The sequence below is a fragment of the Bombus impatiens genome, unplaced genomic scaffold, assembly GCF_000188095.3.
Source record: "Bombus impatiens unplaced genomic scaffold, BIMP_2.2 scf_0647, whole genome shotgun sequence".
NCBI lineage: Eukaryota > Metazoa > Arthropoda > Insecta > Hymenoptera > Apidae > Bombus > Bombus impatiens.
This window is the reverse complement of record NT_177066.1, coordinates 1,438,260-1,463,923: the sequence shown is the minus strand read 5'-3', so window position 1 is coordinate 1,463,923 and position 25,664 is coordinate 1,438,260. Positions and strand designations below refer to the sequence as shown.

The following is a 25,664-nucleotide window of genomic DNA, read 5'->3' as shown; positions in this document are numbered from 1 at the left end:
GCACGATCTGCATTATCGAAAACGCGCGTTCGAAGGAAGAATACCGCTCGTATTTGATTCACGGTATACCAATACCAAAATCGACAACGGTGTCGTTGATATCGTTCGAACGCGCGTGACAAAGTTGAATAAACGCAGGGTGTGCGTCACAGGTGTGGGATCTCTTTGAAGATTTTCATCGGAGACGGATGTTTGAATCATTGAGAGAGTTCGCGTCGCCTCGTCGTTTCTAACCTAAAAAGTCGAAATGGCCGAGACGGAGCAAGATTTAGGAGATCGTGCTGACAACGACAGTTTAAAACCGGATAAACTGTTTATCTTAAAAAAATGGAACGCCGTGGCTATGTGGAGCTGGGACGTAGAATGTGACACTTGCGCGATATGCCGAGTTCAAGTAATGGGTAAGTTTGCATTCAAATGCATATAGTCCATAGATTAAGGCGTTTCTCGAAGACTCGTTTTGCTCGAAAGATCGAAACGATATTAAACTATGCCTATTCGACAAACATACTTACGAACACATCGATCTTGCCGTTGTTAGCGACTTTCCGTTTCTTTTCGTATCCTTATTCGACGATCAAATTCGTTCCAACGAGCAAATATATATCGCGTATATGTGGAATAACGTATGGCGTTACCTTACACAAAAAGCAAGACGATAGGATCGACAGGGGCGGGGATAAAAAATCGCGTGATAAAGGAAGGACAATGGAACGGATAAAGCAAGAGAGGAGAAGTAAAGAGTATTTTGTCAAACGTTATATTTTAATAACTTAGAAATGTACATGTCAATTTAACGCGAGTGGAAATAATAGTAGTAAAGTTACAAATCTTCGAGCGATATTTTTTCTCAAAATTTGGCAAGCACCCTACGCCTAAGCGGCACGCGATAGAAATGTTAATTGGGTAAATAGAAACGAGACTAAAAAGGTAAAAGTAGAGGGAAAAAGAAGGGGCTAGAGCGTACGAAACAAAGCCTTTCCCGAGGGAACACGTATTTCTCGTGACGTGATAGATCTAGATCGTACGTGAAAGTATACGAGACAGGAATGTTTCGTAACGTTTTCTTGTCTTGTCCCAGTGGTGAGATTCGGAATGATGATGCGAGAATAGAGGCAGTTTAACCGCACGACATCGAGAACGATGTGCATACATCCACGCATTGAGAAAAAAGAATGGAAGAAAAATACAGGCGTGTGAAGGAGGAAAGGGAGTATGAGGAAAAATGAATCGGGCCGGGACACGGGATAGGACAGAACGCGCGACGCTTAAGTACAAACGAGATTCGATTGAATTGAAACAGATCTCGGTACATATTATCGAAAACTAGGAATAAAAATGAAGAATTAAAAGCGCATACTGTGTAAAAATCGCGTTACAAATATATATCGTTGTATAACGAGAACCGATTCTCAAAGTATATACATGCATTCAGTATATACATGTGTACGCAAGAAATGCGATATGTCGTGCGCCATTGTGCGCGATACGTTTCTTTCGTGAGTTACATCAATTTCAACGATGAAAAAATAAACGCGTATTATTTTACCTCTATTTCTTAACTTATATCTGAATGATACGGTTTAGTTCGTTGATAGATGACGCAATTGTTCATTGACGCAAATCGGTAACTACATACATATGTACAAACGCGACGGTCGATATCGATAGAAATGCACAAGAATTACCTCTACGACCGTCGCGTAAAAATTTTATTGTCGCGGTGATACAGAAGGAAGAAACGTTTGTTTTTCCCTTTTCAACGTTGTTTATACGCATTTTCTTAAGTACAACATATCGGTGTACTCGAATCTATACACACGTGTACTAATTAAATAATTCATCCTTGTCGTTAACCTACTCGTATACCTTTAGTAAAAGTACTAATTTGAGGTAGACCCTGTAAAGTATTTGAAATAAGAAAAATAACGGTTACGTATGACGTCTAGTCGACGGATCGTTCTCTCAAGTTGAGCTTGCGTTCGCAATTATGTCGTTAAACTATCAGCCGGTCTTGCGTCAAGCAAGCGTTTTTCGTAAGTACATACAAACAACAAGCTGATCTACCGAAACTTCCGCTCTCTAAAACTTCCTTCGTCTTTTCTCTTCGTTTCTTTTTCTTTTTTCGCGCGTTCATCCTTTGCTGCTTTCTTTGGCTGCCATCTGCTCGCACCTTTCCAGGAAGCTAGACGCAATGGAAATAATTTTCCGACAACGAAGAGTATTTGGTGTTTGGTTCAAAAAGAAATAAAAAATTGGTGTCGTCGGAGCGAACGGTTTCACGTGTAGGGTCGTTTGGAAAGGGGCCGGAATAAAGAGACGATCGGAGAAACGAAAGTGAACGAAGCAGAGAGCAGCCGCGTACGAATCGAAAAAAGGTTGAAAAAGGAGAGAATCGATCCGGAAGACGGTCCTCTCTAGACACGTGCCCTTCGCTCGTTCTTATCGACAGACCGAAGGAACTATACTTATAGGATTCGTTCGTTTCATAACGAAGCGAAACACGCGCGAGTTAGTGTCGACGTCGCGACCATCGTCGCGTTAGTCGAAAAGATCGATTGGCTAATTATCGACGTTGAGAGCGAACGAGAGAGGAACAATTAACAGGCCATAGGCATAGGCTTCATGTTAGCGACCGCACTCATTCTTCTCACCGGTCCGGTGAATCTTTTCTCGATTTCCTCGAGAGATCTACCTCGCGTTTCTGGTACGCTGACGATTACGAAGACGAAACCAACTAGAACGATCGTACCGAACATCCAGAAAGTGCCGTACGGTCCAATCACCGAAACAATGTCTTCGTACGTCTTCGTGACGATGAACGTGCAACTCCAGTTGAAGGCCGTGGCTACGCTGGCTGCCGAGCCGCGTATCTTAACCGGTAAAATCTCGCCCATCATCAGCCATGGAATCGGGCCAAATCCCAGAGAGAAGCCGATTACGTAAACGATCAGACTCATTAACGGTATCCAACCGAATGCCGTCACATCCACTCCTGTCGCCTTCACGTAGAAGAACGTACCGAACGTGAATAGAGTTAGACACATCGATATAGCGCTTATGTACAGCAACATTTTTCTGCCTAGTCTGTCTATAACGGATGCCGCAACGAACGTTGAAATGAAGTTTACGATACCTACAACGATGGTAGAGATGTTCTCGTCGATGCTACTTCCAGCGTCCTGAAAAATACCATCGGAATAATCCGAAGGTTAATCTTCGTTTCTTTGTATATATATATTATATATATTATATATATATTATATATATAATATATATATTATATATATATTATATATATATTATATATATATTATATATATATATTATATATATATGTGTACATTTTGTTCTGTTTCTTACTAATCTCTACGCGAATATGCAAAGAACAGGATAAAGAGCAAAGAGCAGAAGCTTACCCTAAAAATTTGAACGGTATAAAATATAACAGCGTTGATTCCCGAAAACTGTTGGAAAAACATTAGGCCGAGCGAGATGAAAAGTGGCTTCAGATGATTTTTCTTGAACAGTTGCATGAATGCACCCTGCGAAACGTTACGTTCGCTATCGGTGTGTAACTTTTGAACGGAGGACAGTTCGTCGGTAATGTCGGTGCCTTTGCCTCGCAGCCATTGTAGCGATTTTCGCGCCCTTTTTGTCTTTCCCTTGGAGATATACCATCTAGGAGTCTCGGGAATCACGAACATCAGAATCATGAACGGTATCGGTAAAGCAGCGCCGAGTAACGCGAGGTTTCTCCAGTCTAGATACATGCCGGCTATGAAGCAGACTAAAATTCCTGAAGAAATCAAAAGGCAAACAAAGTTAGTTCGATTTCCATCGCAATATCGATACTTGAATATCTCGACAACTGGAATGGAGAAGCTGCTCACCTGTATTACCAAAAGCAGTTGGTAAGAGACCGAGGGTACCACGTACCTCGGCTTGTATCGTTTCACCAAGATACACCGGTAACGAAAGCGACGCGATACCAACGCAGAACCCGCATAGAGCACGGCCGGCGAGCACCATGGCAACGTTCGCTGCCAGGGAGATTAGTAGCCAGGCTGAAACGATATCGATCGATTAGTCGAGCCGTTAGCGACGTAGGGGATCGTCGCGATCCGAACGATCGTCGTATTGTCCGTTGGAAAATTGGAACGGGAACGCGGCCGTACCTGCGATGAAGGGTAATGCGGTGGCCAGAATAGTGTTTCTTCTACCAAGATATTCGATGCTTGGTCCGCCGATCATGCCTCCAAAAAGCGCGCTCAACGGCATGATCGATCCTATCCACATGCCCTGAAACAAAAACCTCTCGTAACGATCGTGTCCCGACCGGTCCTCGATCTCGTCGTAGGCGCGAGCTGTCTCGTTATCCTATTCAAAATCGCTCGTCGACCTTCGAATATAAACAAGTCCGGGGTGTAAAGAAAATACGGAAGGAAGGAAGGAAGAAACGAAGAAATTGTTTAAGGAGCGTTATCGCGCCAGCGTAGACCTTGATCTGCGTACAGCGGCGATCGTTGAGAGACGGGACATTGAGGAACCCGGAAGCATTTACATGGCGTTTATTCACGCGCGCGATTAAACCTCCAAGCGCATCATCGACCGATCGAAGGTTGTGGTAAATCACGGCAAAAGTCGCATGGCGTAACAACGTAACGACTACCGGGAGCGACGTAGCAACTAGCAACGTAGGCGACTTAGCGGCGTGCCGGCATCGATCAACAAAGAACCAATCGCGTGTCCCGCCAATCGAGGCTGGACAAGGCGCGTCGATGGTTGTCGAACGAACGAAACGCGACACGGGGTCGTATGGGAAACGCGTCGAATCGTTGATTCTACGTCGCATTGACGCACTCGATGGGTTAAACGCTCAATCATTTATTGACCCTTTCTCGATATCGATGCTGTATATATATATATACACACACGTACATATATATATATATATGTATATATGTGTGTATCTTTCCTCGCGTCGTTGTTATCCATTGTCGCTGTCTTTCAGGATCGTCGCCCTCTTTCAAACGACCGAAACGATCTTTCTCGCGTAACATAACTTTGCCAAACGCGATCGTTTTACCTAGTTACGCGTCGATTGAAAAGAAATTCGCGATGGAACGGTAAATCACAGGTTCGCGTAATCGAGGACGACGGCGGAAGCATAATCGAAATACGTTCGAAAACAAACGTGCCTCGGTAACGATCGCTCGACCTTGGCTCGGTCTTCGGATAAGAGGAGAATTCGGATAACGTCTTGGTTACGTACGGTTTCTCGTTTCACCGAAACACTCGAGATTGCGCGATCTCCTCGCGAGGCACGTTTGTTTAAAAACAATGTCGTCCACGAGAGACGGTCGTCCCTTCGGTCCCTTCGTTCCTCGCTCGGTTCACCCTTCCGCAAGGTCGCTTTTACATCTCGGAACGTAACGGAAAGACTTTCGTGCTACTTACGGTTTCTTTCGTTACTTCGAACGTAGCCGTGGCGTTGTCCCGCATCGAAACCAAACCTGGCGAGGTATAGGAGCTCGAGTAACCTACCACCATGGAACACATGGACACCGACAAGGCAGCCAACACCTGAAAACGTTTGAATTAAAACATCGATTAATAAGGTGGATAAAAATTGTCGCAAGAGCGTGCCCCGTGTCGAAGTGACTCGTAGAATCACGTGGTAACAACTCGTGTTTAGTTTCATCAGCTACGAAATAAGCTACTGGTTGTAACAGCCCGATGTTTACGAGATAATATCGGTCGAGCGAGATCCGGTAAAATCTCGACCGATACTCGATACGAAAGGTCGAGCGGTGGTTACAGGCGTAGGAATAAACGACGAACGAACGAAACAACGGAAGACGAGGGACGCTCGCACGCGTAAGATCGTTAATAACATCGTTCAGAGATTTCTATATAAAGTACACAATGCCGTGTTATGTCGATACCTGAGTGAAGGTGCATTTAGCGACTGGCGCGTTGCCCGGTAATTCGATGTTCACATGGGTATCAGCTCGCATAAGAATCTTCATGATCGAGAACGATACGGAGACAAGGTCGGACGAAAAATTTCGCGGAGATGTCCTGCCAAAACGTCACGGTCCCTACGATCGTTCTCGCCTAGACGTTAACCGCTCGGTTTTGCTTTCGAATCGTAGGATGCCGGACAAACTGTTCCAACACGTTCGCGATCCGCGCGTGCCGATCAACGTCGATTTAATTTTATTATTACACCGTATCGGATCGTGTCCTTTCGACCATTTAACTGTCGGCGCGTCGCGTTGGCGAGATTTCCTGTCACTATTGTTGTTCTCGTATGAAATATCGTCTCTGGTCCTGTTGTTGTTATCGTTCTTGCTATTCCTCGTTTACTCCTTCCTTTGCTTTTTCTTCTTCTTCTCTTTCTACTACTTGTGCTTCTCTTCTTGCTGGCGCTGTCGCTGCCAATGTTGCTGTCGTTGGTGCAATTGATATTTTTTTTTTGTCGTCAAGGTTGACGGTATCGGTAGCGTCGTCGTCGTCGTCGTCAATACGATGCGGTCGGAGCTGTCGTTAACGTTGACGTTGTTCCCGTATATCAATTACACGCTATTGGTACTCGTGGACCGACGGGTGGTTCCCTGTTTATATAGGGAAACGATGCTGGGGGGCCGCGACTATCCCTTCCCTTGTCATTGCGAGGATCCATCCGTCCGCGAATCGGACGATTATACGTACCTACGGTCGTATGTGTGCGCGCTGCTTTCGCGTACGCGGGGTTCTATGCGTGAGCGTAACTCGTGCCATTCCTTCGTGCACGTTACTCGATCCCGACACGTGGGACTAATTTCGAGAGATCGTCGAACAGAGAAAGAAGAAAAGAAGAAGAAAAAGAAAAGAAAGAGAGGAAAGGAAGATGTCGATCGCGACGAACGGCCGGTCGAGCTATCCCCCTTAGCCGCTGGCCGCTTCGTTTTCTTCGAATACGTTGGCCGCGATCGAACGAGCGCTTATTTAAAAAGAGAGCCTTGCCTCGGAATCTCGCGACGGAACCGCGTCGTTGTTGCGACCGGTCGATCTTGTTACTCGCGACCTTCTTTCGCGTTGCGTAATCTTCTTTGTCGGAGCACAACGCATTGCTCTTCTTTTTCTCTCCCGCGTGCAAGTACGAGCTACCGTGTTTCGTTCCACTTCGTTCCATTCCGTCCCCTTGGTCGTTGCATCGACGCGCGATCGGCGGCAGACGATCTCCGTAAACCGAGATATACTACGCCGTCGACTATGTCGATGGAAGATGGATGCAGAAGCATTTCTGCGACCGCGAGCGAGACAAAACGGCGCGATCGAACGACGCGGTGCGATTCCACGGCGTCGTTCGTACGCATCCGTAACGATGCTCGTGCGATATCGAAAAGTTTCGTTGCGATTTGACGTTCGTTCGATAACGTCTAAGATCGAACGGACCGATCTAAGAACGATCGAACGTGAAATTCGCGATAACTGTTGATCGGCTACACGCCTAGCATCTCTCTTGTCATTTTGCACTATTAATTGTTTAATATGATGCGCAAACGTCTCGAGAGTACGTCAGCGATGTACATACGTGGAAGGAAATTAAGTCGTTAGTTATTATCAGAAGCGTGCAAGGTCACCGTAGTTGGGTACAAACGTGCATGCACGCATGCGATGCATGCATTCGCCTTTTGTTTTCCGCAATTGCCTCTTTCGATAGAGAGATCACGAAACACGCGCGAGATCAATGCGCAATTCCTTCCCCTTTTCTCGTTATTACACCTGTCCCGTTTGCTTCTGCATCCTTTCCCACCCGTCTATACGTACACTCGCATCTTCCCATTCATAGACGCGACCCGTGCCGTCTTTTTCTCTGTGTGTTCTTTCGGACCGATTTAGTTTGCTTTAGATTACTATGTACATAGTTTAATTCGAGTCGGACGCGTGCCACGAATAAAAAGAGCGTGGCGTGACGATGAGCAAAATATAATCTCGTTAATTGCGAGTTCCGCGCTCCACGTTCAACGCTCAACGTGTGCTGCGTACGAGGAACCGACAGCTTTTCGGATACCGGATGCCCATTTTTTTCAATCGAGCAGCATCGCGTTTGTTTTGCGTATTTTCGTAATATCGTGTTGTTCACGATATTTATCTCGTTTGCGCAACAACAAATATAATTCTGAATATACATATATACACACACATATATATATATATGCACACGCATACGTAATGTAGATGTCGTAAGCACGAAGATCACGATGCCCTCGAGTTTAGATCGAGTGACTGACAGGGCGGAAAAGGCACGCATGGCATTCGATTCGCGTGAGAAGGAAAAGCGTGGAGGGCGAGAAGCTTCGGGATCCTGCACCGCTATCGCGATGCCGCCTCGTGCAACGGTCGTGCAAGATTCTTTTGAAATCGTGAAACCTCGTAATATTCGTATATTCGCGCGTATTCGATCGTAAGGCTCACGTGGCGGACGAGTCCGGATTCTAAGAGGCTCGAGGCGAGTCGCAAGGAAAATGGATCAAGGATGCTTCCTCGAGTTATCCTTGAAACTCGTACGCGAGTAGAAAAGAACGTGGCCTTTGTCGTTTTCTCGCGGTACGTAACTATCGTCTCGTCGAAACTCATACGACGGGAAAACGGATTTGCGAATGGTCCACGTGTTTCGTCAGTGTCAGCTGTAAACGGTAACCGGTTTCTCGATAATCGTCTTCCCGGCCGATTCGAGAATTACGCGAACGCGATTTTGCCGTATATCGTTCGCGGTACTTGTTGCAACGCGTCCAAAGTCCCGACCACTGTGTACGACTTTGTGTGAAACAACGAAAAAATTAGGAAGACAAACGATAAATTACCTGATTGGCATAACGCATGATGGATGGTTTCGGTTCCTTCTGGAACTGCGTACGCATAACGGTGTCCGAGTCCTTGGTCGGTTTGACATTTTGAGAACTCATGCTTGGCTTGGTAAGCTCGATCCCCGTATACGGGGGTTCACCGACCAACAACGGATCGAGTTGTTTGTAATCGTGATCGATACCCTTGTCGAGGGGATCGTACATATGAGACCCGCTCAGGGTCTTCTGATGATTGTTCCTCAAGTTCTGCGCATAGTAGTGGTTACTGGAGGCGGTGACACTGTTGCCGGAAAGAATCACTTTTTTCTCCGCGATCAAGGCTGTCTGGCTGTTGAACGGACTCGCATTCGTCGCAATCGTCGTGTTGGACGAACAATCTAGGTTGATACCCGAATCGTTCGTGACCGATCTCGTAACCGGAGGCACCCTCGTGTAATATTTTGGTAAAACGTTGTGTTCCTGTAAACAGATAAATTTGCCATTCTTAATTTTTCGTTTCTCTCGCTTTCGTGTTTCTTCTCTTCTCTTCTGTTTCTTTCCCTTCCGTTTTATTTCGTTCGATCTCGCGTTCGCGTATCATCGCGCCATACGAGATACGAGCTTTTTCGGTCGATAGCCCGAGGCAGAACGAAGCAAAGGCGAATCACCGATAAATAATAAAGGCGATTCGACTTTCGATGAAAAGCCGAATCAGCGTTTATTCGACCGATCCGAACGAAAATCGAACTTACTTGCTTGGTCGATCGATCCTTCTTCTTTCTTCTTTTTTCTGGTAGAAGGGACGTGCACCGCTTTCCCGTATACGCTTTTCGTCGCAAATTCTCTTTTATTCGAACCGGTGTAACAGAATTTATCGGAGAGTATAAAGATATAAGAAAATACCGATCGAAGAAACCGATACGCGTTTAGTCAACGAACAGCAGAGAGCTACGCGAATCCAGTGTTCGCCGTGGAACGATCGACTGCATACATCAAGGGGATGATGGAATTTTCAAGTTGGAGTATTTATACTAGTTTCGTTTATCGGCAGTCGTATAGAGAGAAACGACATGGAACGAAAGGGAGAGTAGGATACATGTAACGATTATCGTAACGAACCAATGACGAAAAACGACAAAGAGCGAGAAACAGCGTGATTCTTTCTGTACCATTAGATGACTTTTACTCCTGTTTATCGATGACCTATGTTTAACCCTATGTTCACGAACGAATCATGAGCTCTTTACTTTCGCGAAAGTTGTGTTCGTGACTGCGACGCATCTTCACACGTATGCCGATTCTATTTATCTCGAACAGTATTTCGATCGATTCACCGATTTCTCCGAATTTTCCAAATTTTCCGAAAATCGTATCTGACGACGCGCAACACGTATATCACAGACACGCTACAATCTCACAATGACTGCTTGTCGATATCCGTACAAAATTGAAAACGTACGTACGTCGATTTCCCGGTTGATCTAGACTTGCAAATATATCGTTTTCGTATTCTATTCGAGTAATATCGATTGTTTTTATGCGAGTGTCATATAGCATTTTCCACGATCGATAATCCATATTTCCTATATAATTATAAAAGAAAATGTTTTCTGTTTTCAATGACTATCTATTGGCCCTGGCCTTTATACCCGGCACATTTTTTTATCATTTCTCAACCCCTTTCGTCCCAACGCGTCCCATTCGTTTTCCTTCTTCTTCGTCTTTCGCGTCTCCATCGCCCGAAGACTACTACTTCTCTCGCTAATTTGATTTCCAATTGCCGGAAATCTATTTTTTCTCTAACTCCCTTATCAAATTGAACTCGTCGTGCTGGATCAGCTGGCCGATAGTCCATTATAGTCTCGTTGCTCGCATTTAAGAAACGATGATTTCATTGTTTGCATTCGTGCTATCGTTTCTCCTTTGGACTCAATAGCCGATCGTCCTCGATACAGATACGACATGTTCGCGACTTGTAGTAACTTGCCGCTTATTGTCCTTCGTAGTACTAAATAAATATAAAAAGAACAATGAACGCGCCTTCTTGCGGTGTAGTTCTCGCACGATGTACACTGTACAAATAATCTTCGACCTTTACGATCGTGACACAGCGGTTCGTGAACCGAAACCGCTCCAACTAAAAAAACGTTTAAAAAAACGCGGGCACGAGCGTGCGCCCGAGGTCGCCCACTGTGTACATATATAGGTTCAATATCGCCAGATTCTCGTGGCGCTATCTAACGTGAACGTTAAGCACCGTTAACCGACGGACGAGAAACGAATTGGAGTTGTGAAAATGGTGCGGCGCGTACCCTGCGATCGCTGTATTCGCATCACGGACCATCGCCAGTTATTATCTTTCGAGTAACTCTCGTTTGCTCTTGACATTTTTCGTTCGGTGTTTCGCGAAATTTGTCAATCTTATTGCTACAAAATCGTGAAAAATTCATCGTATGTCAATCTTTTCGAAGGACGAACGATTTTCATAGGTACGTTATTTTCATCCGACTGCATTCATAGATCTTTTACTCTCCAACGTTGTCTCTCCTCCGTGTACATATGTACGTTAAAATATCGCAAATATTTATATTTCGGCCTCGTCGACGTTTTTGATACGTCAAAGTCGCGTGATAGAACGTATTGCGAAATAACGAGCGTAAATGCTAATGAAACGCAATGAATTCATCGATTCCGGTCGTGCTTTTGAAAAAAAAAAAAAAAAAGATGGAAAAAACATACGTTACATCGTCGACTTCAAACATACCGCTCGAACAGAATTACGTAAACTTGCATTAAGTACGTTCGATATTACATTTGTTATTCTGTTTTGCAAACACGCGTAGGCCCGTGCAACAAGCGCGTACTTTCATCGTTCCATTTGCGTAGTCTAAATCGTACGACGATACTATTTTCGTTTCTTCTGAACATTGCCGAAGTAAGACGTGGCTATCATTTCATAAAAAGAAAATGAAATTAACGCGACACGTGCTTGCATGGAACGGGAACGTAGAAAACGAGAGCAGCAAATGCAGTCGATAAAACAAGGGAAAAGAGTATACAGAGAAGAGAAGCAGATACTTTGCAACATCTTCGTACAAAGGCGCACTGATTTCAAATCCAAATGTAACATGCGTGGTCAATATGCATTCGAGTCGAAATCGAATTTCTTAACTCGATGTTACGCCTCTGTGGTATTTACTATCGGTAAGAAAATATGAAATTCACGATAACATCGTTGTGGTATTACATAGTTTAAGTTGTGTAAGTTGCTCATGAAAATCAATTTGTCACGTGTTTCGTTTACATATGAATGTTGTATATATATATATGCCAAAGACACAGGAAGGGATTTCATCGATATGCGGAATACGTGTGAATGCGCGCGCATCAGTCTAATCCCAGTGATCTTGGCCCGACCGTGAATTGACGTTGAATACTGGCGTTTGTGCGCACGTTTCAACGATACGTACAAATACCGTGTGAATCGGAATCTGCGTAGATGTACATTCTACATGCAGATCCCGATTCGCTTACGATACATTATATATAATGTTCGAGTTTGTTGATTCGGCTATATGCCACCGAAAATGAAGCTCGTACGTTTATGGCGAAATGTGTTTCTAGAAGCAAATTGATATTTCTATCGATAATATGTACTTCGCCTTAGTTTAGCTTGACAAGGATAAGATGCATGTGTAGTTAGAATCGTTGCAAAAATTTTTTTTGCACGAGGTTCGCTTCGGCGACATTTTAAGGAAAACTGTAAGAACCGTTCGAATCTCTCTCGTATCGTAACTATGACTCGACGAAGGGCATAGAACGCAAACACATCGTATACATTTTTCGCAACAAACAGAAAGGTAGAATGCGAAAGGATGGAAAAGAAAGAAACAAAAAGTGGCGACGTTCAAGGATATCGAATATCAAGGGTTACTTTTGCGTTTATGTATGCGAGCGTGTAAACGAGCAGAAGCAAAAAAAGAAAGAGAGATTGTCGGACCATGCATCTACGACATGGCATACTCTGCGCTTTCACTCAGCGATTCCGCGCTCTATGACTCGATCGTGTTCTATCCGTACATCGCTCGATCGACTGCATCCTCTCGACACGACGAATCTTGCATGATGTTTCGAATGAATCTCCGTGTGGAGGAGATCGACGGGAGAAGCTACGCACATGTTCTCTATATGCAGATTTCGAAATGAAGGTGCGGTTGACTTAGAGCAATACATAGTGTGACGTACCAGCGGCGTAGACACTCGTGGCTGACGAAGCATTTTAGCGCTGCGTCCGTGACAATTAACGTAGAGATAAGTCGACTGCAATATCCACATCTTGCTGGCCGAAATATATTATGCTACGGAAAGCGGTATAGCGGGGAGCATTAGATAATAGTTGGTAATCTTTGATATCTAGCCTGTCAGTGTCTACGATATACGACTCTTTTGATGTTGCTACGTACCTATGTATCTAAGCCGTATGGCGTCTTACCTACTTCCCCTCATTTCTTCCCCGTTTCTCGGCGGTTCGCGGCAGTACAACATCGTCGTCGAACGCGACTCGATACAATGTATAATAAACACGAATTATGCTATTTCATTTTCGAAGCGTAGTAGCTTTTCTTTACGATAAACACCGACCTATGTGATCGCGCGTTGCTATGAGTCTCGTTTCGTCAAATCTCGCGGATTTTCGACAGCGAACACGCTTCCAATCGAATTCTGACTCTCCTTTTGCATTATCTTTTCGTTGCGTTTTATTCTTCGTTACAATCGTATTGCGTCGAGTGTCGATATTCGTGGTATCGTAGAATGAAAGAGCGATGAACCCCCAATATTGCACCAACAACCAATATTGATTTTGACAATTAGCATGAGAATGGAAAGAAATGCTTTGAGTAAAGACGCGTGGTTACAAACGTGGTTACATGTATCGAACGGTGCCCTTAATGGAGACACAGTGACGAGGAGCTTACGATGGTGAGAAGATTCATCTTTCCAACTATGAATGCGCATCGTTTACTCTATCTATAATACATACGATAGGTAAAGGAATAAGATCCATACGGTTTGACAGCGTGCGCGTGCGTATTTGTACAGGGTGTAAAAAAAGTAAGTGTAAAAACCGCTATAACGTAATTCTACACCTTCGGGTCGTTGGAGATTCGTAAAAAAAGAAGTCCGCGTAAAATTGACCTTGATCTTGGAATTCTAGGTTAAGTCTTTCTTATTGCATCGTATTCTATTCATCAATAAGGATCAGAGTCTCGGAGGAACTATGGGTCGCAACTCAACCGTTCTCTCGAAAAAAAATTGTTAAAGCTTCAGTAATTCTTGAAGTGTCTTCGGCTCTGGTATTTTATTCGGATTGGAAAATATTTGACTAGAATGACACTTTTTAGGGGACTTTGAGGTTGCCGAGGCCGATAACGAGGCTCGCTTTTCATGGAAATAAGGCTTCAAAAATTTAGGTCAATCTGTCGATGTGTATCTCGCTCATGGATTGTGATCGTACCTTCTTTAAATTTTGGTGCTCTTAACCTACTGTATGGCTTACTCCGTATACATCGGAGTCACAAGTATTGCATTAGGTTCGGGTCGATCGTTTATTTTTCGGCCGCCTCACGACGACCGGTTAAGCGGTGATCATACAGAAAGCGGTAAGCGGTAAGTGGTAAAATAGGCATTTGGAGCATTGGCATTGGTTGTTCCGTCGCTTATTGCGCCGCTTACCGCTAACCGCTCTGTACAATCACGATCTTGAGCGGATTTAAGACCTTCGTAGCCCGAATGTTCGTAAGACCGAATTTTCAAAACCCTTTCTCGTTTCCGTGAAAAATGAATCTCATTTTCGGCTTTAACGGCCCAACCAATACCATCGAGGAGACACGTTGAGATCAAAAATTTTCCTGTCCGAATATTATATTTGATCCCAGATTTGACCTTATTCGCGATGTCTTTACATTTACAATGAGAAAGTAATTAGCGCGCGATCGACAAAGTAACTGGAAACTATAGACTAACTCGCAAAATGTTATTTTTCGAAAAATCAACGAGAAATAACGGAGATGTTTACGCGTGGACGAGGTTCGAAGGCAACGTGATTTTCAGCGGCTACAATTAACAATTTGATAATCAAGAATACCGCAGCGTCTTAACCTTCCGGGTACGGCGTAGAATTTCGCTTTTTTATCCTAGCGGCAGGCTGCGTCTCTTTTGCAGGCGTGAAACTCGATATTTCAATTTCGTGTGCTATAGTTGAAAAACTCGAAACTCGCGATTTCAAATTCTCTCGCGGTAATACTTTTACTTGTCGTAGCCATTGTTACAAGCGATGGGGCAGAACTACATTTTGACAGAGCGTTTCGAATGACATTCTCTACGTGTAATCTGAACTGGTCCAAGAAGTGGATCCATAATATCAGCCACGCTTATTGGCTCCGAAATTGCAACGCGAAACACGCTTCTCTGGAATGTGCGTTGTTCACAGACGAGTGTAGTTGTTCGAGTAGTAACGTGTTCAATTAGCAAAGTGTGAGGAGTTGGGCTCCCCATGAGAAATCCCCATGCAATGGTTGAAAGATGTAATCAAGGACGTTCCACAATCGACTTATGGGCAGGAATTTTTGGCAACCGCGTTATTGGTCTCGTTTATTTACCTACACCGATAAAATGTGCAACATATTCGCAATTATGACACATTGTGAATTCGGTAAGTTTAATCTTTTCCAGCGCTACGCAATCGCTGGTGTTCGCGGCCGTCAAGTGACTACGTGCCGGACAAACGCCGTTGCACCGAAGAGGTTGAGAATTATTGAAACTTCTACAATTTCTTTCCGAGAGGACAGTTAAGTCGCGATCGATAGTTTCTTTGAGACTTTCGATTCTGACGATGAAGAGGAAAATATGCTGTGCTAAAAAAAGAATTTAACCTTGGCTTTTAAGGTCAAGGTCAAATTGCTTTTATTTTTTACAAATCTCCGACACAAGCATTTTCTTTTTACAAATCTCCATTGACCCGAAAGCGTACGATTACGCTACCAATTACGCTGGTTTTGACACTTACTTCTTTTTTTTTTGTACACCCTGTACGTAAGTACGTGTACGCATTTCATTTCCAAAACAATTGGTCTGTTTTACGTGCGATATTTATCGCGGATACGTGGTTCGGCGTTCTGAAACTTTTTAAATGGAATCTTCAATAAAACATTTCGAAATAAAATTATACGACGAAAAGAGAAAATAAGGCGGCGGTACGTACAAAGTAGAACTAATTTCGATTTAACAAAAACAATGAATGTAGTATGTATTCGATGATTAAACGTTCGAGTGTGAATGGTATGGAAGAAGCGGGTCCGAAAACACTTAGAAACTATTGTTAACGATTAAAAAATGCCATTTATTGAAAAATATGTTTCTTGTATTACAAAATTTGTCATCTTTTGATCGGCACACGCCGATCGACGATTCTGGTGGACGACATGTCCTAAAATTCAAACTTCGATATTATATATATATTTCGCGTTTCAATAATTACGAATTACGAATATCAATACGAACGCAAATGGTTATAGGCGGTAACGATGACTAACAGCAACAGCGTTTAAAGGTCCTCTTATTGTCGCGACGACGCAATCTCGTTTATTCAATGAAACAGGCGCGAACACCATTTAACCGATAATGATGCAGAGGCGTAGTGGTTCGTCAGTGACCGAAATTAGCTACCTCGTTGATTAACGCACGAAACGTTACAATTGTCGCTTGCGTTTACCAAAATCAAATGCTTCTATGCGATACGTATTTGACTGAATCGTAATAATACAGACGCGCGGCTTTAACTCGACGATCGATATTTTTGGACGGTGACGGTCACGTACCAAGCGCTGCCGAAATTCGAAAACTCAAAAAAATATCAACGACAAGTATCAAAAATACATATAACATAAGCGCGCGCGAACACATGAACGTTACCGCGATGAACAACACCGAACGTCACAGTCGGTATGTACCACGAATGTTCAAGTATCGTTCGCTTTGCGTGTAGCTTTCGACATACGATACACCCGGCAACCTCCGCCGACATCGATGCATGCGATCGTCCTTTTTAAATATAGAACGAAGAAATTTCAGTACGAACGAAAGGGATGCATACTGGCTGAATAGAAAAGCAACGAAACAGACTACCGGTGATGCACAGTAAAATTCCAACATTTTCCATAGGAGAGGGGATAGCCAAGAAAGGTAAAACAGAGAGACAGAAAAGTGAGAGGGTGAAGGTAGCAAGTAAGAGAGGAGCAAAATGGAAACCCAAAGATTCGAGTACGTGTGCAGTCCTGGTTAAAAGGATCGTAGAATTTCACGCGCGTTCGAATAAAACGTATGTATACCGGAGGTATCGATCAGCGTGCGAGAAGTACAAGGGCATGAGAGAACGGTAACTGAAACGATTGAAAGTGAAAGAGGAAGCGGAAGAGGAAGAGGAAGAGAAAGGTGGCTAAGGCTAAGGGGATAATTTAAAATAAGATTAAGATGATATAAGCAGTGAATGGGAAGGAAGATATATGATGAAAAATTGCGAAGAGTGACGATAGGTGGTGACGTGATGTGACGGCAGAGGCGCCGGCCACAGAGTATACCGGGCGACCGGGCCTAGCGACGTCGGCGACGGCGGTGGCGGTGGCACGTACAGTGGAACTTTCCAGAAGCTCGGGAGGGGAAGAAAGAGCAAAGCGGTGAGAGTGCGAAATTGTGGAAACAGACGCGGGAGGAAGAGAGAAAGAAGGCACCGAAAATGAACGAGGGAACACGAATTGGTGACATGGTTAGGCGAAAACGAGCCGGCGGAGAACGAACGGAATATACGTCGATTGCGATCGGCCGAATCCGCGTTACGTGAGAGATAACGTACGTACATATCTTACCTTCGTTTTTGAAAAAGACACAAGGCACAGAGGCCATGGCTGCATCATCTGTCTCCTCTGGGAATTGGACATTTTGTCGGCAGGCCTCAAAATACTCTCGTGTTAGTGCTGCGTCGCTAGTCGGACTGGTTCGCGTCACCTGAATCCCCGTGTTCTACCCACGACCAGATTCTCGAAACTCCCTATCGACTTTCTTCTCTCTCTGTCCTTTGCTATCTTTCTCTCGCGACTTGATACGAGACTCGCTTTGTCGCGAAAACGGTGTTTCCTTGTTTCACGCGTTTTCACGCGATTGCTTGGAATCGCGTCTACAGTGCGTCGTTGACACTGTCACGAGATGCGTGAAATCGTGCGCGATATACAAACAGAATATATATATCACGCTTGCTTCGATACTTCCTTAATGCAACTATAGATTCGAATAATGATCGGTGCGAGTCACGCGGTCTTTATTTTTCAAATAAACGTTCTTCTTCCTCTTCTATCTCTTCTCTCAACGTGTGTACACAACCACCCTTACGAGACTGCGCGGCAAATGACTAAAGTCTAAATGATGCCGCGTGGACGATTCAACGTATTTCTTAGCTAGCTCGAGCTTCGAGTTCGAGCCCGAACCCACCACCACCACTGCTAAGCGGTACCAGCGACACCACAGCTACCCTCCTCTCTGATGTGCTGTTGCTCCTGTTCGTGCTATGCTGTTCCGTGCCGTCTCGTGTCGTCCACTGTTTATCCGTCTATATGCTTCCTACGTTCCCGGCTTGCGCTATTCCTGCTACATCTGCCGCATCTGCAGCACACACGTTTATCTGTCCCTGTGTCAATGATCGCGGGATCTATTAAACAGTCGATCACGACAAATTTTTTCAATCGTTTCTGTTTCTCTTTCTTTACCGGTAATTACCGACTCCAACGTCGATTTCCGTTTACCGATACGCTCGTTTCTCGTCTGAGTCACTCGAGATTAAGAGCGTGGTTTACGCAGTTCTAACCGTTTTTCAAATTATTATCGTATGTTTGTTCGTTCTGTTGACCGTAAATTTGGATGTTACAAAATATGAGTGAAATGCACTTTTACGTGTGTTGGAACTTTGCTAATCAGATCGGGGGGTTTGTCTCTTTTATATAGAAGCCGGTGTGGTCGTAAGCACCGCCTCCTCCATTGGGGCGCGCGCCGCTGGTGGGGGATATGCGCGCTGACCTGGCACTTCCTCTCACCCTTCTTGTCCATCGGTCGGCTACGTTTCGCCTCGTCTCTGGCCTCTCTCCACCCCGTACCGTACTTCGTCTCGTCGCACTTTATCGTGTCTCGCTTCACCTCGCTTCATCGTACCTCGCTGGGCATAGCTCTGCCCTACCTCACCTCGCCTCACCGTGAATCGCATCGCCTCGTCCAGCCGCGTCAGCTTGCTGTAGTCACGATGCCACGCGTTATCCTGCGATTTCTCATATGAATTCGATGCTGACTGTAAACGTAACATAGACTCCCTTGTAGTTTATACGCAGTGCCATGTTATACCATTAGATCTAGTATATCACACCATTTAATCTCGTTTATTTTTCGGAAGTCAGTCGAACTTGGATTCGCTTTCCGTTTGGTTCCTTCCGTATCTTTCTCCACCGTAGATTCCGATTCCGGCAATTGTTTTACTCTCGACTAAGTACGATTACGATTCAGGGACATTTCGCAAACATGCACATGTATACATGTGTATAGTTGGTTTCTTACAGTAGGAACAAAGAATACACGAATAGTGAGAAATGAAATCGGAACGTCGGGTTTCTCCAGTGATCAAACTACGACGCCAATATCCTCCGGACTTTTCACGGAAGGTTCCAGTCGTTCGACCTCGTTCGGTCGCGACCGTATACAGTCGCCCTCGATCCTGTCCATGCGTATACGCGTATAAAATCTCATCTCCTACTGCATTCTCTTTTATATTCTTGAAAATAAATTATAATTGAGATCGTACACTTTGATTCCATTCAATTCGCAAGTACTGGCAATGTTTTAATGTTTCACACGCTCGATCGTATATAAATTACGATAACACAGTAAATAGTCTATCGGATAACCGGTTTTGTTTGCGTCACTAATGTTTTATTTTTGCCCAAGAAAATTTTTCCCTTTTTTTTTTGTGCTTTTACTATCGTAAATTACTTTGATAAATTTTAATACAGCGGTCGAATATTGCCTGCATGTACTGCAATTTACATCCATTTAAACGAAAGCAAAGGACGCCAAAAAGGCAAAAAGGCGCTAGAGGTCTTACAACGTTCTGCCTTTACACTTGAGTTTTGTCTTTATTTAAATTCACGAAGCAACCTTATCTTCGTTCAGAGCGATAGATGTAAAAATCGTTAAATATTCCTAATGAAATCGAAGTCGTTGCGATCAAAGCCGTATTTGTTGAACTTGAACTTTACATCGGTATGCAAAACGCTATTTACAATGACATCCAATTAAACATAAATTTTTCTACGCATTATCAAAACGTAATATGCGATTAACAGTCGGGCATCATCGCATCTTTAACCGTGAGTTGTTTGCTAGCAACGCACATACATATGCATAAGGCAATAAAGCACGTGTAACACAGCAGAATGTATTAATATACGCGTATGTACATATATATGTGTATTAGTGGATATACAAATGAGCAGCGTAACGTGTAACGATTGATCGCAATTAGCATCGTCTCGGGACAAAAAAGTTACCAAATGACAAAAATCGGTATTAAATTGAGGAAAATTTTGATGCGATTTGCAAGAGAGGGGAGGGCGCGAGAGATGATAGGAAGTTAGGAGCCAATGAGGAAAGAGCATTGTTTTTTCGTCTTATTAGTGTTATTCTTATTAGAGTGTCATCTGATAGTCGTCTTTGGTCATCTTATTAGAGCGCCTGAAGCGTGGCATCGAATTCAGATTTCGATATTGAATTCTAGAGGAGAACGACGACTACGTTGCAAATATCATTTCAGCCGAAGATCAATTTGTTGTCTTCTCTCCGTTTCTCCGATGATCAGAGTTCTTCGACAATTGTCGCATATCGTTACATCACGGAACACGGTCAACTCATTGATCGATAGGGGTTAATCGATGAAGCAAATTGTTAGTATCAAAGGAAAAATACCTGGTAGTTTCAATGATTGATAAAAATTTACGAATGCGACACTCTGACGCAAGAAAACAAATCAAAGCCAAGTTGGTTCGTTCGTAACGTAACGTGACAATGTTTAACGTCGTTTCGGATATTCGCTTTATTTGTATGTGCAAAGAAAGAAAAGGCGAGTCGGAAGTAAAAGAAATCGTTCGTCAAAACGTGTTCACGTTTGATAGAGCGAAAGGTATTTCGTATTAAACGGTGTGTTCCTTTCGCGTATATATAGAAGGAAAATGTGAATGGGCGCGGCAATAAAAAACGAGTAAGTATTGATACGTTTACATGCAATATGCATTGATCTATATTGCGAACTTTGATTCGATACAGATGTTTTCAAAGTGTTTTCGAATATAGAAGTAGTAGCAAGGTAAGCTAGAATTAATAGCGTGCAATTTTAATAGCGCAACGCGAACATCGGGAAGGAACATTCGCACGCGCGCGCCATTCAATAGTTCTCGTTGCAATATCATGCAGTCCCGTCGTCATCTGCCGTCTGCCAGGCCAGGCCTTCTAACGACCGAAGTTCCTCGATCCTACGTTCCTCTCCGTTTAAATCCAAACGTATGATGTAAGTACATATGTACATTGCTCGATCGTCAATCCTCCGTATGACCGACTCGAACATTTCGATATATCTAATTAATGCTAATTTCACGTTTGTTTTGACGGTCCGGACGACGTTTATCAACCGAATGAATTAATTAAACGATCGGCGTACGCAATATCGATCGATCTTTATTGGCTGTCGGATCTCACGAGAAGATATCATCGATAGGGCGCGTTCTTCGAACGTTCGAGAAACTCGTTAGAGAATCGAAGTGATGGATGCAGTCAGATTAGAGGCATAGCTCGTTGACTATCAGCAATATCATCGGCGTTAATATCCGCCGATCCTTACCTTTCCGAGTCTAAAAACGGAGTACGATGAATTATTCTCTCCTGTTACCAACCGAATACGATTACTCGTTGGTCGAAGTTTGGATCTAATCGTAATTCCGTTGCATCGATAAATTACGCTTTGAGGAAAGTTACCGTTGTTTATCAATAATTGCCGACGATCTGGGTTAACCGAAGAGCAGACGAGTAAAGTTAGTTGGATTGTTGTCCCGAAACGGGTCAATTCCCGGCAACTGTATAAAAAGATACGTTTGGTTAGGTCGCGTGTTGATTGACGTGGTTGGTGACAATAAGAAACTAGATGGAAAATAAGAGGGAAGGAAAGAACGATCCAGAAGAAGCCTCTAAGCACGGTGGCTGATGCACGAACGCCTGTCGTTGTCCCGTTCGTCAGAGTTAATTGGCCCGATACCCTGCTCGCCTAAGACCCGGGGGCACGACTGATACGTTTGTCAGGATCCCCCGGTGTGGGTCAACGAGAAGTAGTTCTTGAGAATCATTGTCGAAGATTAATCGACCAACTATCGTTTCTTCAGAACCGTCGTGTCGTGTAACTCCCATCGTAAACGTTTCAACATTCGTCATATATCGGCGATCGTCGACTCGGCTTACTTTGACTTTTTCCAGCTAAAAATATTATACCTGTAAATGATACGCGTAAGTTTATTTCTAATTCTTTGAAAGATTGATTTCCCAGTATGTAATTACTCTCAACACATACACACACACACATACACACACAGATCGTATACACGTTCATCAGATAAGGCGATGGAATTTTACAAGCATGCACATACACTTGTACATACTCTGGTACTTCGTATACCCGAGACAACAGAGGCCAACCGAGACGATATCGATGATACTTGTCGATCGTCGGCTGGTTGGCGAATAAACTTCTCTTACACGAAGAGTATATTTTAGGTTTTTACAAACGATTCATCGCTAAAAACTTCCTAAAAGTTATATTCTCGTTATTCAACAGATTCTACAACTTTACTGTTACAGTGTACGCGTTGCTTTATATGTTATCCAATTAAATACTTACTTACGTTGTTTACGCCTGCATTATCTACAATTTTCCATTAAATTTTATCAATGTCATAAAGGTATAATACACACGTGATTAATAAAAAAAAAAAATTATAGATACCGCTTAATCACCCTTCTTTTCTTTTTTCTCATTTTCAGATGCGTGTCTCCGGTGTCAAGCGGAAAGCAAAAAGGACGATAGCCGACAAGATTGCGTCGTAGTTTGGGGAGAATGCAATCATTCGTTTCACTACTGTTGCATGTCTCTTTGGGTGCAACAAAACAATCGTTGTCCACTATGCCAACAAGAGTGGTCCATTCAACGAATGGGAAAATAACCAAACCAAACGAGCGAGACATTAACCACAGCCTCTTTATTTCCTTTATCCATTGTTTGTTCTCATTCTCTATCCCTCCTTCTCATACACTACATTTTCTACGTTTTTTCCATTCTTCTTCTTCTTCTTCTTCAAGTACTTCCTTTTTTCCCCCTACCGTTCTTCAAGATATGCGCCTTAAAACTTGAATTACATAACTACAAAATCATTCTACTTGATCAAAGGTGGAAGCTGCTTGAACTTAGGATCGTATTATAGTCAGGTTCAAATTCGATCAAAGTGCGAAAATATGTGCTTAATACGTAGGAAGAAAATCTTTTTCGATCGCCTCTAGTCGAATGGTATCAAATTATCGAATTTAACCTGTCACTAGATAAGTTTAGAAGGTGGAACTTTTAAAATTAGACCATCGCTAATTGCATCGATCAATTACAAACAGCGATAGAAAATTCCAAAGTGCGAAGTGCATTTTGTGCTCGTGTATCCTTATCTATTATAAGATAATGTGATTACTTTATTTTCAATATCTATCGATATTAGTTTCAATTCTGTTACATCATAAATAATGCTAAAAATTATCGGTAGATATCGAAAATAAAGGAGAGAGTTCAATGTCCATGCTTCGAGTTACGCAAATATTCTTGACTAAAATAGTGTTCTGCCATGCGGGCTAACGATTCTCATAGCTCATTCGTTTGAATTATTTTTAAATAGTTATCTCACCTCTATAGAACCCTTGCGAAAAATCGATTCGATTATATCTCGAGTGCTCTATATTGTTTGTAATAAAAAAAGGAGATAGACTAATTCGCTAGTATTACGTTTTATTGACGATTAAACAGATTTCTGATGAATTCGGAAAATTTCGCGACATAATACAAAACGGGGTGTACTACGATGTGGTACGACTCGACTAGCACGTAATCACCACAATCCGACGCTCGAAGGTCGCTCCTTTCTTCTCTTCTTCGTTCGTAACCTGTTCGTTTCTACTATCCCCGTCTGGTTCGTCTTGGATCTTTCTTTTTTGTTCCCCTTCCTCCTTGTCAGGGCACTCGCCACCGTGTCGATTGTCCATTCTATCGTTGCCTGGCGTTACGTGTCGTCACGACCACGGAGGCTCGTCTGGAGGCTCGACCAATCGGATAGTAGAAGGGTATAACAGCGCTTATATTTATGACCTCGCAGTTGCCGTCACCTCTCGTGTTCCTTTTTTCTTCCTCTTCTACACCCTGCGCTCTCTGCTCCCTGCTATCCTCTATCCCTTCTTGATTCTCCTGCCTCTGGCGAGTCTTTCTTTCTTCCTCTACCATCATTGTGAACCTACATATACTATACGTAACATACTCACACATGTACGCCTAATCTCTCCTACTCTTTTATGCCACCATTTTTTTCTCCTTCCTCCAACTATTCCAACTTGCGGCTATTTCTTATATGGAATTTACGCGATTTTTGAGAATTTAGACGACACGATAATATAATATTTCAATTTTAATTTTTCATTAGAATTCTTAATCGATCGGTAATATCAAATGTATCTGCAATTTTATATACAATCTCACCATGTACTGCTACTGTTATTATGGTAGGCAATAATAGTTTTACAATTTTTACGTAACGACTACTAATGATATTCTCTATTTTCGTCCAATTTTTTCCATATTATATTTATGTGGGAATTAGCATCGTCGGCGTTTATCGTTAAAATTATCTCACTTGTTATTTAAGGACGTCTACATATATTATCGATAAAAATAAAGTTTCGTTATTACAATAATGTTTAGCACGAAGTGATATGATGCGTTAAGTCGTGCTAAGCTGTGAAAGATACGTGATTTAACAAAGAATAAAGTGAAATAGAATTATTTGAGAAGTAGTTAATTATTTTATCAACATTTTATATAAGCACACAATTTGACGTATACCATACCAAAATTGCGTGACTATACACACGTGCACGTTTGTGGAGAGAAAAAGAGAAGAAAGCGAAAGAGAGAGCTAGGGAGAAGAGAAGAGAAAACAGTTAGGCATTGATATGGAATGACGCAATACCCCACAAGTTTGTCCGTCACGTTTTTCTTGAAAGGCGGACACGCGACGTAGGTATGTAGACTCGAGGTCAACTTGAGTCGAGCCTCCACAGAACTTGCCTTCTCATTGGTTCTAATTTAGGACTGCGGGACTGGACTGTGGATCTGCAGTATAAAGTAATTTATTATTTTGTGATATGTATCGTTAGCTCTGCTGCACGCGGTTATGAATATTTAAACATCAAATAGATTAGTTGCAAGTATGTCGATAAGTATAACCATTCGTCTCGTACATTAGAAAACGTGAATTTATAAGGTCACTAAAGTAAAAAATCACGTTACGATATATTTCTTAAAACGAATAGCGAGGAAAATAAGTAGATTAGCATACGCCGGTATGCAAATACGCTATCGCACACAGTCACGTAGTAATAAACAAACAT

The 25,664-nt window shown here is 43.1% G+C and overlaps 2 protein-coding genes across 7 annotated transcripts; one reads left to right on the top strand and one right to left on the bottom strand.

Moving 5' to 3' along the window:
• LOC100744458 (RING-box protein 2) lies at positions 1–25,590 on the top strand. Of its 2 annotated transcripts, none has more exons than XM_033322656.1 (2): positions 1–401; positions 542–1,197. In XM_033322656.1, exons 1-2 carry the CDS (start codon positions 248–250, stop codon positions 775–777), a joined length of 390 nt encoding a protein of 129 aa, XP_033178547.1. In that variant the 5' UTR covers positions 1–247; the 3' UTR covers positions 778–1,197. The 2 variants fall into 2 exon arrangements, with proteins under 2 accessions (XP_033178547.1, XP_003492085.1); XM_003492037.4 differs by lacking the exon at positions 542–1,197 and adding an exon at positions 23,010–25,590 and having other exon boundaries at positions 6–401.
• LOC100744335 (facilitated trehalose transporter Tret1) lies at positions 1,274–18,041 on the bottom strand. 5 transcript variants are annotated; one of them, XM_033322643.1, is made up of 8 exons: positions 17,759–18,041; positions 13,083–13,122; positions 8,856–9,317; positions 5,461–5,586; positions 4,179–4,302; positions 3,894–4,067; positions 3,420–3,799; positions 2,601–3,182 (listed from the first exon to the last, which is right to left on the bottom strand). In XM_033322643.1, the coding sequence occupies exons 2-8, from the start codon at positions 13,113–13,115 to the stop codon at positions 2,601–2,603; spliced, it is 1,881 nt and encodes a 626-aa protein (XP_033178534.1). In that variant the 5' UTR covers positions 13,116–13,122; positions 17,759–18,041. The 5 variants fall into 5 exon arrangements, with proteins under 5 accessions (XP_012244905.1, XP_033178534.1, XP_012244906.1 ...); XM_012389482.2 differs by lacking the exon at positions 17,759–18,041 and having other exon boundaries at positions 1,274–3,182; positions 13,083–13,172; XM_012389483.2 differs by lacking the exon at positions 13,083–13,122.
• Positions 25,591–25,664: the final 74 nt, after the last annotated feature.